Here is a 15,992-nt window from a genome sequence, read left to right on the forward strand (position 1 = left end):
AGGTCTGTAATTTTTTATCATAGGTACACTTCAACTGTGAGAGACGGAATCTAAAACAAAAATCCAGAAAATCACATTGTATGATTTTTAAGGAATTCATTTTCATTTTATTGCATGACATAAGTATTTGCTCACCTACCAACCAGTAAGAATTCTGGCTCTCACAGACCTGTTAGTTTTTCTTTATGAAGCTTTATGAAACTCATTACCTGTATTAACTGCACCTGTTTGAACTCGTTACCTGTACAAAAGACACGTATACACACACTAAACCAAACTCACTCCAACCTCTCCACAATGGCCAAGACCAGAGAGCTGTATAAGGACATCAGGGATAAAATTGTAGACCTGCACAAGGCTGGGATGGGCTACAGGACAATAGGCAAGCAGCTTGGTGAGAAGGCAACAACTGTTGGCGCAATTATTAGAAAATGGAAGAAGTTCAAGATGCTGTGTTTGGAGGAAGAAGAAGGATGAGTACAACCCCAAGAACACCATCCCAACCATGAAGCATGGAGGTGGAAACACCATTCTTTGGTGATGCTTGTCTGCATAGGGGACAGTAGGGCTGCACCGTATTGAGGAGAGGATGGATGGGGTCATGTATCGCAAGATCTTGGCCAACAACCTCCTTCCCTCACTAAGAGCATTGAAGATGGGTCGTGGCTGGTCTTACAGCATGACAACGACCCAAAACACACAGCCAGGGAAACTAAGGAGTGGCTCCGTAAGAAGCATCTCAAGGTCCTGGAGTGGCATAGCCAGTCTCCAGACCTGGACCCAATAGAAAATCTTTGGAGGGAGCTGCAAAATCCCTGCTGCAGTGTGTGTAAACCTGGTCAAGAACTACAGGAAACATATGATCTCTGTAATTGCAAACAAAGGTTTCTGTACCAAATATTAAGTTCTGCTTTTCTGATGTATCAAATACTTATGTCATGCAATAAAATGCAAAATAATTACTTAAAAATCATACAATGTGATTTTCTGGATTTTTGTTTTAGATTGAGTCTCTCACAGTTGAAGTGTACCTATGATAAAACTTACAGACCTCTACATGCTTTGTAAGTAGGAAAACCTGCAAAATCGTCAGTGTATCAAATACTTGTTCTCCCCACTGTACAGCTTCTGAAATGTCTAAATTGTATGTTTGTTAAGGGTAAAACATGGAAGTTGTTCCATTTCCTGAAAATACGTTTTTATAAGAAAGCGATGATTTGTGCTCAGGCACTTGGTTCGCCTGCCAAAAGATTTATCATCAGGCACAAACACACCAGATTATGAATGATTTATTACTAAAACCAAAGGCAGTTATTTGGAATGGATGCTGGGAAAGTTCTCTAACTTAGTTGTATAGAGAAGAGAAAAATGTGTAATTTTCCATTGTTTTTAAAATGGCCTAATAATCAACCAGGTTATATTTAGCCAATGACTGGAACAAAATAATCTGCAAAAGCAACAATATTCACAGATGGTTTTAACTAAAAATGAGACACCCTCCCTCAGTTTTCCTTATCAATGTAGCACACACACAAGCAGAGCTGTTTCTCAGTTTCACCCCGCCGTTGTTTGATTTAGTCTCTGACCTTTGACATTGGCTGGGTCATGTTGGATGGACTACTGGTGCTGGTCCAACTGGGAGGATTGAAAACTGGCCAGACTGGATGTGTGTGTGTGTGTGTGTGTGTGTGTGTGTGTGTGTGTGTGTGTGTGTGTGTGTGTGTGTGTGTGTGTGTGTGTGTGTGTGTGTGTGTGTGTGTGTGTGTGTGTGTGTGTGTGTGTGCACATGCATGGGAATGTGTGAGTGTTTTTGCGTGTGTACATGATTAAAGATTCCTGTACACATTGATTATTAAGAGACAAGAGACTGGCTCTACAACATTAGGATCCTTTAGTCTCTCTGATTTACTGGGTTTGGATAAACAAGAATACATCATGTTCCAACTCTTTCTTATTCACTTATTTTCCCCCTCAGTCCTGTGACTTTGAGAGAAATAGACCTGACTAACTGGAGTGCAGTATTAGTCGTCTAGCTAAATGGCCTTCTTAATGCAATGGTACACAGAATTTTACTTTTGGTTGCAATGACACTGCAATGATTGGACCATAAGAGGAGACACAGGAGTAAGTTTAAGAATTAGGATTCCCTGCGCATACCAATGTAACCAATGATGACAGCCACAACTCCGTTAGCCAATCAGAATACAACGCTGAGGTGAGTGTCAAGCCAGATGATAGAAAGAAGAAGAGTTTGTAGTGCATCATTAATAAATTGACCCCTGGGGTCAAAACCTGCATCATACAGTAGGTGATAGATCGACCTCATAGAGTGTATCAGCACATCTATGGTGCAGATAGCACTACTATAAGCCATCTGTGATGTGTGTGTGATGACCTAGTTTGCTGAGACGTAACAGCCATGATAATAGAAACCCACCCTTGATAATCAAAGGTCAACAACCACTAGACCCCTAATAAAGTAATTAATGATCTTTACAAGTGGGCCAAAAAGACGAAGCTGTAATCAGTGTTGTGACTCAGTCCATTGTGACTCCAACCCCATGAGACCACAGTCATGAACTCTGTATGTTAAAGGAGGGAGTTTGAATACAGAAAAGCACTTGAGTAATCAGGTACATGGGAGTCTTTCTGTGATATATGGGCTATATACTGTACATCGCTGTAGGATATGTCTGAAGAAACATTTCCTGCGCTTCAAGTTGAGATTCTGTATGTAATGAATAGCGCTATAAAAGTTGAATAAATGATTATTATGATTAATGTTGTCCTGATATCTAAAAAACGAAGTGCATCAGGAGACCGTTGAATCATTTATGACTGATTTCATTGCTGATGGATAGTTTTCCCCCCACTGTTGTTTCAGTGTTATTTTTGTCTTATTCTCTGAATTTCTCATTTGAAGTCAGCCCACAGATGTGAGGGTTTCTAGTTCAGTCTCGGTATTCATTTTTCAAATACGTAAATCAAACTATCCTGCGTGCCGACACAGGAACTGAAAGTCCCAGCAGCTCAGTTCTATTTCAGAGCATTTCAACGTTTCTTCTGTTGAGCACCCTCAGCAGGATTTTCAGGGGAAATGGAGAGCTAACCAGGCGACACTCCATCTTAACTCCTCCACATTTACTGGATTGGTTGAATAGTGCAGAAGAGAACATCCCCAGACAGTTTTTTGTCTCTCGTCAGAAACAGAACGCTGCTCAAACGTTTCTTTTACGCCTGCTACAGAAGCCTGTTTCACCCAGTGTTCTGAGGAGTAAATATTCCCCTGGAAATATAAAGGATTAACTGTTTAGAAGCATTTAAGTTGCAGCCTCTTAATAATCATCACATTTGGTCAGTTCTGAATGGGAACCTCACAATACATTCACAATAAGTGACCCTCATTTTGACATCATTAAAGTACCCTCATTATTGACTCTTCTCACTGTCCATATGACATTAAATGAGGCACTCTAATCGCCGTCTTTGGGACATTACAATGAGGTATTCTCATCACAATGAGGAATTTTAATTCCTGTTTTGATGACATCACAATGAGGTATTCTCATTACTGTCTTTGCGACATCACAATTAGGTAAACCCTCTTATTCCTTTCTTTGTGCCATCACAATAAGTTACCAATTATCACTGTCTCTGTAAAATCATAATCCACTTAGAATAGGTTGTTATAAATAAAATGTCACAATACGGTGCTGAGCTTTCGATTTGGCTGCTGGGGGGCAAGGAGACCCAGATCTCGGCAAACCATTGACAACTACATTCTGTTTTACAAGGGATTGTTAAATAAATGTTATGACTATTTGGTTTTAATAGCATCACCTGTGGAAGAGCAACAGTCAGATCTACACATTTCCGATTATTCTACATTTAGCCCTATCATCAGAGCCCTATCAGTATACAGCAAATAATGTGAGGGTAGCCTAACCGTTTGTCATTTATCTAGCTAGCTAGCTAAACAAACAACATGTCATAAGATTGACTAATCAGAGATTAGGCTTTTGGAATGAGCTTGACATCAGCAAGTCCTCGTCTTGGTAAAGTTGTCAATTGGACTACGGTCATCATCACCACTATAGATGGCAAGCAAATTAAACAATATTTGGATATATCCATCTACTGTAGTAGTAGCAGTGCATGGGTAAAAACAATGAGGAAGCCAAACCAAGCCAGTAAGAAATCCATATTACAATCTATGTATGTATTACAATCTATGTTGTTTGCTCTATAACCCATTTGTTCATTTGCCAGCGTTGTATACAATAAGTCTGTGACAACAAACAGTCACACAGTGACGGAATAAATTCAACTACACATACGTTTCATCAAAAAAACAGAGAGCAACATCTGTCCAGTTAAGTCAACAAAGCAAATATTGCATGTAACAAAGTTACAGTGCATTCAGAAAGTATTCAGACCCCTTGACTTTCTCCACATTTTGTTACATTACAGCCTTATTCTAAAATGGATCACATTTTTGTTTATTTATCATCAATCTACACACAATACCCCACAATGACAAAGAAAAACAGTTTTTTAGACATTTTTGCTAAATAATTGTTTTTAATAATAATTGAAATATCACATTTACATAAGTACTTTGTTAAAGCACCTTTGGTAGCAATTACAGCCTCGAGTCTTCTTGGGTATGTTCTCTACAAGATCGACACACCTGTATTTGGGGAGTTTTTCCCATTCCTCTGGCTTTCGTCTGGCCACTCTACCATAAAGGCCTGATTGGTGGAGTGCCGCAGAAAAGTTGTCCTTCTGAAAGTTTCTCCTATCTCCACAGAGGAACTCTGGAGCTCTGTCAGAGTGACCATCGGGTTCTTGGTCACCTCCCTGAACAAGACCCTTCTCCCCCAATTGCTCAGTTCGGCCAGGCGGCCAGCTCTAGGAAGAGTCTCGATGGTTCCAAACTTCTTCCATTTCAGAATTATGGAGGCCACTGTGTTCTTGGGGACCTTCAATGCTGCAGAAATGTTTCAGTACCCTTCCTCAGATCTGTGCCAAGACACAATCCTGTCTCGGAGCCCTATGGACAATTCCTTCAACCTCATGGCTTGGTTTTTGCTCTGACATGCACTGTCAACTGTGGGACCTTATATAGACAGGTGTGTGCCTTTCCAAATCATGACCAATAACTTGAATTTACCACAGGTGGACTCCAATCAAGTTGTAGAAACATATCAAGGATGATCAATAGAAACAGGATGCACCTGAGCTTATTGCAAAGGGTCTGAATACTTATGTAAATAAGATATTTTTTGCAAATGTCTAAAAAACTGTTTTTCGCTTTGTCTTTATGGGTATTGTGTGTAGATTGATGAGGAAAAACTGAAAACAAACTTAAAGATACCAAAACAATTTAGTCCAATCAATGTTGCTAAATATCATGCGGCTGTCCATGGTACTAATTTCTGTGTGTGTGTGTGTGTGTGTGTGTGTGTGTGTGTGTGTGTGTGTGTGTGTGTGTGTGTGTGTGTGTGTGTGTGCACTTTCATGTTGGAAAAACAGTCTTTGGCTTTGTCATACAGAAAGCTTTTCGGTTTTATTGTCATAGGCTATCTAGCTAAAATGCTTGCTAGCATAACTTCTTTGCATGGTCAACAATGAACCAGCTAAGTTAGCTAGCTAGTTAACGTGAACCTAAAAGTACTAGACTACACCTAGGCTACATATTGAACTTCAATCGTGACAGGCCAGTGGTACAATATATTAATTCACGGTTAGGTCAGAATGGCCATCATAAACATTGGCATGTACAGAGAATTAAGACAAAACCACAAGTCCAAATTACCATCTCCATCCATGGCTTACGAAAGGGCTGATTTAGCAAGCTAGCTACTGCAGGACCAGAAACTAAAAGGAAGTTTTGGTTAGGATGTTTTGATTGGTGTGAAGCCAAATCCAAACTGGCCTCCCATGGGGGGCGTTTTGCTACACCAGGACAATCCACTGTTTTTTTAATCAAGGGTTGGCCACAACGGATGTGAAATTAACCTCTCATACTTGTCAGGTATAGTTCACCTTTATTTTATATCACTCCTTATATTGAGGCTACCCTCATGTATCTGAAATTACAAGATCGTTGATGTTTACTGATCATGAAAAGCAGGCAGTTACTTCCTGTATAACTCTGATGATAGAGCTAAATGTGCACAATAGTTTTGCATGAAATATGCAGACAATTGTAGTTCTGACTATGCTCTTCAAGAGCAGATAATATTACAACCAAATAGTTAACATTTATTTAGCAATCCCTTGAAAACGGCACGCAGATGTCAGTTATTTTAGTGGAGCTGGGAGTCTCCTTCCCCCCCAGCATGGAAATCGAATGCTCTGCACCTAATTGTGCCGTTTTATTGATAACGACCTAGACTGTCATTATCTTCACTGTGACATCACAATGTGGCAAACTTATCACCTCATTATTGCGCCATCACCAAATGGACAGCTACCTGATTAGTAACACTATCACAGTACTATGTAGGCCACCTACAGTATTACTCTATCTAGGTCAGTCCTGTGTTGTGCAACATAAGAAACATTTCTTTTAAGTGTTCACCTGAGAAGGAAGTGAACTGGTTCAGTCAGCAGGGGAGACAGGGTGACCTAACAGAGTGATGATCAATACAGTGGTAGTAAATTCCCCTGCAGCAACCACAGTAGACCGTGATCAAAAGCTTATAAAGGAACAAATCAGCTTTCCCAGACGACAGGGTAATGCCCTTATCATGGCCAGCACTATAATTAGCAGCCACTCTCCCTCTTAGCAGGGGATAACATTGCCCTGGTTCCCTACCGTTGGTGATCATACACACTAATACCCCCAAAGGGACCAGACATAGTGAGAGAGGGAAGCGAGAGTCACCTCATGCAACAGGTGTGAGGAAAAACTACCTTTGTCCTTTCCTCCTCTGAGAAATGACAGAAAGACAAGGGGAAAGTAGAAGAGTGCCAGGAGAGCCAGTTTTTCACCAGGGCGAGTGACTTCTGGAGGCCTGTCCTGGTTACATTAGTATGACGCAGGCCTGGAGCAAATCCATTCAGTCCTCTTCTCTACGTTGCTCTGCTGGGAGTGCCACACTCAAGTTCATTACATTTACATAATTTAACAGATTTATCCAGAGTGACTCACAGGAGCCTTGCACAGACAGATTTTTCACCTAGCCGGCTTGGGATTCGAACCAGCGACCTTTCGGTTACTGGTAGATACACACCTGGCTTTTGTTTGACATATGCTCCCAGTGATGGTGGGTGACGTCTGACAATGACGTCTGTGAAAGGGAAATCCTACACGGTCTGCTTGATCTGATACGAGCATATTGGGCAGTCTCCCTATTGGAACATTGGCCAAAGCTGAGCCACAGGGATTCGTGTCACACTACTTATTTTTTTGCACGTTTCGTCATAATATTGTTTTGAACTTTCTCTTGAGGACTGATATTGAGTGGAACTGAAGGATTCCACTCAATACATTCTCAATGGGTGCTGATGAAGATTTCATCTTAAGTGTAACATAGTGGGGCTTGGAAACACGATACAATTTCAAAAGGAGGAAAATGAATAGGAAAACCTTTTGTCATCATTGGGATGTCACCAGATTTACTTTAGATGCAGGTTAACTTTAGCTAGCTAGCTAATTTGAGGGGACAGCACCGAATTTTAGCAAGCTAACGTTAAGATTGCGAGCCATTTTTGACAAACTTTGCTCAGTAACTGCAACATTGCCATCTCTCTAAAGTACATTTGACGACATCATAATGACGGCAAAGTTGTTTCCTACGAATTATTTGCATACTTTAACAATGTCATCGTATTTCCAGGCCACTATGTTGCACTTAAGACTAAATCTTCATCAGCGCCCATTGAGAATGTATTGAGTAGAACCTTCAGTCAGACATCAGTCCTCAAGAGAACATTCAAAAATATTATAAATGAAACGTGCAACCCATGAATAGTGACATTACTCACCGTAGATTAAGTCATTAGCCCCCTTTCAGAATGACTGGGCATTAGTGGACTTTTGGGCACCACTATGGCGGGCCTCTTCTTAGAATGTTCAAAAACAAAGGCATGACGCGCCTGAGTGACAGAAGTGCACCGTTGATAAAGAGTAGTAAAAATGACTGTATTTAATAATAAAAAATACTGAGCTATAATGTGATCTAGAGGTGCTCACTGTCCATTTGAGCTTGCAAACAAAAACACACAGAGGCATATATGTTGAGTTTGACAAATTGGGGTGGCTGGTAGTCTAGTGGTTAGAGCATTGGGCCAGTCACCAAAAAGTTGCTAGATTGAATCCCTGAGCTGACACGGTAAAAATATGTTGTTCTGCCCCTGAACAAGGCAGTTAACCCACTGTTCCTAGGCTGTCATCTTAAATAACAATTTGTTCTTAATTGACTTGCCTAGTTAAATAAAAATCATTGTGGTCTATTTCTATATGTGTATTGCTAATGCAAATCACTATGACCCTGCCTCTTTGTCTAAGCTTTTATTACATTCAATCGCAGGGGGGGCACCAAACAAACTTCTCCAGACGCTTCAATTGTATGCTAAGCAATTACTCAGAGAAAGATATTTTGTTTAACAAGCAATACTGTTTCTCAAAAAGGTAGGGGTCAAAATGATTGACACACCTGTTTTCAATACCTCACCGTGGGAGGATAATGGCACTGAGCCTTTTTCTAAAATGTTTTGAGTTGGAGAAAACATTGGGAGGGATCTTAGACCATTCCTCCATACAGAATCCTTCCAGGTCCTTGATATCCTTTGTCTGCAATTATGGCTCTTCAATTCAAATCACAGGTTTTCAAGTGGTTTCAAGTCCGGAGACAGAGATGGCCATTGCTAAATTGTGATTTAGTGGCCCATTAACCATTTCTTTTGTGGATTTAGATGTGTGCTTGTTTATTGTCTTGCTGGAAGATCCACTTGCAGCCAAGTTTTAGGCAACCCATTTTTGGGGGCTAAAATGTCCTGGTACTGGGTAAAGTTAATGATGCCATTGGCCATAAGTGCCCCAGGACCAGTGGAATCAAAATAGTGCCATAACGTCAAAGATTCTCCACCATTTCGACACCAATCACACCACTGGTGTGCGTGGCCAAACAGCTCTATTTTCATGTCTTCTGACCAAAGCACTGGTTCCAATCCAAGTGTCAATGCCGTTTAGCAAACTCAAGGCGTATACATTTGTTGGATGAAATGAAAATAGAGCCCTGGCCATGCACACGAGTGGTGGGTTTGGCATCGAAATGAGAATTAATGAGCAGAAAAGAACCATATACAGAAAGAGCATGGGTGATGAGGGACATACAGTTAAGTATTTAAATACTGTATATAATTTGGTAAATCCACTTCAATCAGTGTAGATCAAGGGGAGGAGACAGGTTAAAGAAAGCCTTTCGTAAATTGAGACTTCAATTGTGTATGTGTGGCATTCATAGGGTGAATGGGCAAGATAAATAGATTTTAGTGCCTTTGAACGGGGTATAGTAGTAGGTGCCAGGCGCACCGGTTTGTGTCAAGAGCTGCAACGCTGCTGGGTTTTTCCACGCTCAACAGTTTCCCTAGTATATCAAGAACGGTTCACCACCCAAAGGACATCCAGCCAACCTGACACAACTGTAGGAAGCATTAGAGTCGACATGGGCCAAAACCTCTGTGGAATGCTTTTAACACCTTGTAGAGTCCATGCCCTGGCGAATTGAGGCTGTTTTGAGGGATAAAGGGGGCAGAACTCAATATTAGGAAGGTGTTCCTAATGTTTAGTATACTCAGTGTATTCATAACTGACTACAGGAGTGCATAATTTATTTTCCTTCCTATTTAATTATAAAAGTATTTAATCTCAGACACTTGCTTTAAACATTATTTCCAACTCTTTGACAAACCCCATATTGGATGGCAATCAAAATAAACATTTACACAACAATAAGGCTCTAAGATTTTCTTACATGCCGACAACACCAGCCACGTGTCCCAACCAGACACATTGGGTTAAAATACCAAAATCAACTGACAATTAATTATATTATACATTAAACATTCATGGACATTTAGCTAGCTAGCGGTTGCTAGTTAGTTTGTCCTGGGAGATGAACATTAGGTTATTACCCAGAGTCATACAAAATCTACTCCGATGATTAATCCACAGATATAAAGGGATACCTAGTTAGTCATCTATAATTCATCTCTCCTCGTTTGCCTTTCAAGCATCCAAGTGGGTCTGTATCTTCCGGATATCCAATAAGAGGGGACTTGAAGCTCGTGGAGCATCTCAGATAGAACCAAGTCCTATTTTAGCAGGCTATGCAGACACTCGTTCGTTCGGGGGCTGTGTGGGTGAAATGATTGAATAACTTATGCATACATTTATTTTGCAACGCTCACGCACGCATGTTAGGTGTGGTTTGCGTGTTAGTTAGAAAATAATGTTTTTAAAACAAAAAAGAAAGGAAAAAAAAGGTAACATGAGCAACACCATTAACCTTGTGTGTATGAGTCATCATTAGGTTTGCAAAATTCTGGTAACTTTCAATAAATTCCATGTTTATCCAGAACTCTTGGTTGGAGGATTCGAGATTTCCAGCTTATTCCTTCCTGATTCCGGGAATTCTCCAATCAGGATTTGGGGAAAACCAGAGATTTGATTGAAATAACACTCTCCCACACATGCAAACACACACGCACACTTGCATTAACACTCTGTACAGCCTCTTGGAACGAGGCAATCAAGAAACTATGGCATGAGCCGAACAACATGTACAAAAAATAGAGATTGATACAAAAATAAGATATCCAAGAACAGGTTTAATAGAATGATGTGAGGTGTCTGCATTGATAGGGTTAGTTTACCCCAATATTTTCACCTGCTCAAAGTTTGCACCCAACATCTTTATAAGGGCAATACAAGATCATTAAAAAAAATACCTTTATTGAGATGTTAACTTAGTTATCCTTCTCTTAATCTTTACTTTGTTCTTTATTTTATGTTTAATTACTTAAAAGATTACAGGTGCAAACTTTGCACAGGTGAAAATGCTCACGCTCGCCCTTTCTCACGTCACATGGAAACCTCTCCCAAATAAAACATTAGAAATGTCACAAAGAAGAAAATGGCAAAGGACAATTTCCACCTTGTGAAAAAACACATTTCCCATACACACTCTAAAAGATGTTTCCGAAATACACTTTCAGGACGCTCTCTCTACTGGTAAAAACACCTACAGTATGCTCTGTTGACATACTCTCCTTGTAAACTCCTTCTCTCACTTACTTTCTTTTGCACTCTAACCCATCTCCTTCTCGTCATCCAATTATACTTTCTTGAGTTGGGAGATATGAAACACACCAAGTCAAAGGTCCCAACCGTGTCCCTCTACTTCAATAACAACTCCACATTGTGTCCCTTTCTGGTCCAAAATACATTCATTTACACAGGTAACACACTATCACCCTTAAAAAGGCCCATGGTCCTTTGTCTAAAATGAACAGGCCTGGGTTTATTGACAAAATATAACAACCTATTTCTTCCTTTTAGACATGTAGGCACTTAAAGCAAAATATTCACATACATATTGCATATTTTCCCCCATGATCAGCCAAATGGTGGGTATCGACAAGATAGATCTTTGGTTTGTAAACTATGTCCAGTTCTTCTTTTGCATTGTCTGCGGTCAGACTCTCACACTTCTTGTTTTCACTGGTCAGAGAAATGTCAACGCTCTGTCTTATTAGCCAACCAATCAGGACATGTACACAACTTCCTGTATTCTCTGTGATCACTTTCTTTCACCGTACACTCAGTGTGTGCCTATGTAAATGTATGTAATGTCTGGGGTGTGAGATGTTTAATAGTGTGTCTGTGTTTGTATACATGTATGAGTGTTAGGCAGTATACTGTGTATGTACATTCAAGCGTGAGTCTCAAATACAAGTCACTGCTTGTAAAAACATAACCACCGTGATAGTGGTTATGTACATTATTTCACTGCATCAACACTGGTAGTACTTAGCCCTAAGCCAAATGTTCCTATACTTGTTACTCTGTGGGGGTGCTTGGTTGTTCAGCAAGGTGCCTGGCTTCTAGGCCTGGCAAATAGCCATGGACAAACTGGCCTCCTGGCTTCAACCTCAGCATCATCTTAGATCAGCATTCTTCTGGCTCGCCTCTTTTTACCCTCCTCTCCTCCACAGCTGGCTTTCTGCCCTGTATGAAAGCCTTCTCACCAGGGTCTGACCACATCCAAGTGGCCTTTTCTCTCCCATCCATCCTGCTCGAAACCAAAGCAAAACTACACCTATCTTTATCTCTCTATCAGAATACAGAGAGGAACCATGATCATGCTGTGATCTATCCATTCGTTAGGATGAGAATCCTGTTGTTCCATGAGTGACTGTGTGTATGTGTGTGTGTCCACACACACTCAGTTGCAGGGCATCCATGCAGTGTACATGGGGTGGTGTGGAGGTGGATGGTGTGGAAGGGGATACTGTGACGGAGGGTGTTGTTGAGGTGGGTACTGCTGAGGTGGGTAATGCTGAGGTGGGTAATGCTGAGGGGGGTAATGCGGGTAAACGTGCTGCACCTGGGCCACGTAGTAGTTGCTGAAGTTGCCGTCTGCGACGTAAGGTGCCGGCTGGTAGTAGCAGGTGACGTTGGCCGTGTTGGGGATAACATTCTGCTCGGCAAGGACCCGAAGGGCCAGGGAGGAGATGAGGCCCAGTGTTTGTCTCCTCTCGTAGCCCATCAGGCACACTGTGCTCTCCCGCACTACTCCATGCAGAGTGGCCAGATAGTCGTATTTCCTGTCCTCGAGACCCACAAAGTGGTTCTGGAGGTAGGATTCCAGCTTCCTCCTCTGCTCGCCCACCTCTGGGAAGTCTATGAAGAACCTGGAGCACATGTAGCGCTGCAGAAGTTTCATTTCGGGTCCGGAAGCCGCACAGAAACCCCGGACCAGCAGATGGCAGTATTTCAGTAGACCACCACCGCGAATCTCCTCAGGGCTCCGCGTGCAGATGAGGCGTTTGCGTAGATGGTCGAGGGCGGCGGAGAAATCACCATAGACGCTCTCTCCCAGGATGGTGGGGTGGAAGGTGGCTGCCATGGGGTGCTCGGAGCACTCGTAGAAGAGGAGAAGGGAATCCAGGCGAATCTGGAAGGAGTCCACGCTGAACTCAAACTGGCGACGCAGAGAGTCCACAAACTTTAACTCCACATTCTTGCCTCTGTTGTTGGAGAGGGAGATGAGGCTCCAGCGGTCTGAGTCATTACACACCTTCACCATCTTCTGCACATAGGCCTCCTGAAAACACAACAACAAAAGTCATAAGAACACATATCTATGGTAAATTGTAATAATAAATGAAAGATTAGATATAATTAATGGATTTAATATATTTTATGAATTGGTTGGTTCAAGACCTGAAAGCCGATTGGCTGAAAACCATTGTAAATCAGACTATATACCTTGGGTATGACAAAACATTTATTTTTACTCTTCTAATTATATTGGTAAACAGTTTATAATAGCAATAAGGCACCTTGAGGATTGTTGGAAAAAGTCCAATATACTACTGCTAAGGGCTGTATCCAGGCACTTAGCAGTGGTATATTGGCCAGACAACACAACCCCTCCGGCCTTATTGCTTAAGTATAGTATTAACAGCATATCTATTAGTGATGAGGGGGGGGGGAAATCATTGATATAGTTACATATCGGGATATTATTTTTGACGATATATCGTAGGGGGAGTGTGAGTGCTTCGCAAATGTATTGTTTTATGTATTCTCCACAAGAACGTCCTCGGAGAATGCACTCAGAATATGAGTGTGGAGCACGGTAGTATGCATATTGAGAAACACCCTATAGGTTGTGCATTGAACAGAGGTAATCTTCTCCCTCATTTGGTCTGCTGGACAGCTCTAGTGTCGGGTCATGCGTAAGTAGGTATCTGGGTAAATGAGCGGATCCCGTTCCAATTGGATTAGTTTGAATCCTCTTTGTAGTGGAAACCACAGTTTCTACTATCTGCAGCCTTATCACCATGCAGCTTAGAATCCAGGGGAGAAATCTGAATGCATCACAAGCACACTGCAAAAAAATGTATGTTAATACGATGTGGATTGGCATAACTGTAATTTATAGGCTGCTGTAGCATGCATAACTTATTGCATGCAGTAAGCTCATTGAGGGGAAATTAAGATGTAAAACGAATGTACTGCATTCTCATACTGGAGTATAACTTTCACTGGTTGCATTGTAACGCCAGCCATGATACGTTCTGCCCCAGAACAAGGCAGTTAACCCACTTTTCCTAGGCTGTCATTGAAAATAAGAATTTGTTCTTAATGACCTGCCTAGTTTAAAAAAGTAAAATAATATACAAAAAAATACGCAGCATTCAATGTTCATACAAACATTTGCGCATCTAAACTGTTACGTAATACACTGTATTAACCAGCAGTATGAATCTGAAATGATCATGTCAAATGATAATAAAAGTTTAATTACCTTTAAGGTCACTGGTGTGATCTTCTCCTTGTTCACTCCCTCGGGTAAGAAGTCTAGTAGAGCGTCAAGAACTATATCCTTCACCGTCTGAAACTCTAGTTCGCCTTTCATGTCGGCACAGAATATCAGGTCCAGATCCTTCCATCCTAAACCGCTGTCCTCGTGGAGAACATGGCTGGCCGCGGAACCGTTCAGGCGGACTTCCCGGACATGTATGCGTTTCTCCTCCATGCGACACCGGACCACTTTGACTATGTCCCGCGGTTTAATCTCCAGGGTTGGGAAGTTCCAGCGGCCGTGGATGGGGATGGACCCAGCCAGGATGGCGTCCAGGCGCTGCACTTGTTCCCAGTTCAGCACGCTGAGGTCGCTGCTCTCCCCGTCGACCAAACAGCCCTCCACTGGAGTCGATCGTCTCGAGTCGACTTTCTCGCCCATACTGATAAAAGGTAGATATGAAAATGTAAACGACAAAATTGTTCACTCCCTCCGTCTCTTGCTTTGCTGTGAAATAAGGCAGCCGTGTTGCCGTAGGAGTAGCTTACCAGAGTGCTTTGGCCACATCAACTGTCTGTATTTACCTTTATCGCCGTCCTTTAGATAACGTTGTTCATCATAACAAGCCGTCTCGTCTCCAATTTACGCACAGCAGACGTAGTTCCACTTCTCAGTTGCTTGTAGTGAAGTCCGGGTATATGTTCAGTTCGTTGCGCTGCGTAAAGCTAGCTGTCCAATCTCTTCCCTTTCCCCAAGTTCACCGGGATATTATTCGATTGTTGGGCGGGTCTCAATGGCTTGTACAGCCATGGGCCTAGCTCACTGTCCCGTATTCGTTAGGTCACTGTGCGCTTTCTCTTCCGTCTGGGTCGCCATCGCCTAAAGTTGCGCCTGTCAATTAGCATTGATACAGAATAGCGTCTTTCACTTTCTTAAATTGTATCCCCACCCCTAACATAAATCGCCTCTTCTGTTAGAATCAAAAACATTTCAGCACCTCCAAAAGTTTATTTTCCTCCCACTTTTATACGCAGCAGGTTTCGCTTCTTTTCGAATATCTCTGCTGCTCTTTTACGCATCAGATTTAACCTACGAAAGACGTATTCCTATACACCTTCACATACCATGACATACAATGGTGTATTGCTTCTACTTGCGCGTTACATGTTTCCCGTGTTTCGCTTGATGGCAGTGCGTCGCACCACTGAGAGGTTCTGACGTCGAAAATGTTTTCCCCTGCGAAGGAACAGCGGGGATGGTTAGTTTGAGTGGCAGCTCGTTCCACCAATCGCTGTAATCGGTGCTTCAGGGTACATCGCTCGCAACGCGCAATGATTTTTTAAACATTTTACATTTACATTTACATTTAAGTCATTTAGCAGACGCTCTTATCCAGAGCGACTTACAAATTGTTCACCTTTATTTAACCAGGTAGGCCAGTTGAGA

The 15,992-nt window shown here is 41.8% G+C and overlaps 1 protein-coding gene across 2 annotated transcripts; it reads right to left on the minus strand.

Annotated features, from left to right (window-relative positions):
• Positions 1-10,822: 10,822 nt before the first annotated feature.
• LOC118398564 (terminal nucleotidyltransferase 5A-like) lies at positions 10,823-15,777 on the minus strand. 2 transcript variants are annotated; one of them, XM_035794043.2, is made up of 3 exons: positions 15,131-15,776; positions 14,550-14,988; positions 10,823-13,340 (listed from the first exon to the last, which is right to left on the minus strand). In XM_035794043.2, the coding sequence occupies exons 2-3, from the start codon at positions 14,985-14,987 to the stop codon at positions 12,459-12,461; spliced, it is 1,320 nt and encodes a 439-aa protein (XP_035649936.1). In that variant the 5' UTR covers position 14,988; positions 15,131-15,776; the 3' UTR covers positions 10,823-12,458. The 2 variants fall into 2 exon arrangements, with proteins under 2 accessions (XP_035649936.1, XP_035649937.1); XM_035794044.2 differs by having other exon boundaries at positions 14,550-15,777.
• Positions 15,778-15,992: the final 215 nt, after the last annotated feature.

Source organism: Oncorhynchus keta, chromosome 19, assembly GCF_023373465.1.
Source record: "Oncorhynchus keta strain PuntledgeMale-10-30-2019 chromosome 19, Oket_V2, whole genome shotgun sequence".
In the NCBI taxonomy this organism is placed as follows: domain Eukaryota; kingdom Metazoa; phylum Chordata; class Actinopteri; order Salmoniformes; family Salmonidae; genus Oncorhynchus; species Oncorhynchus keta.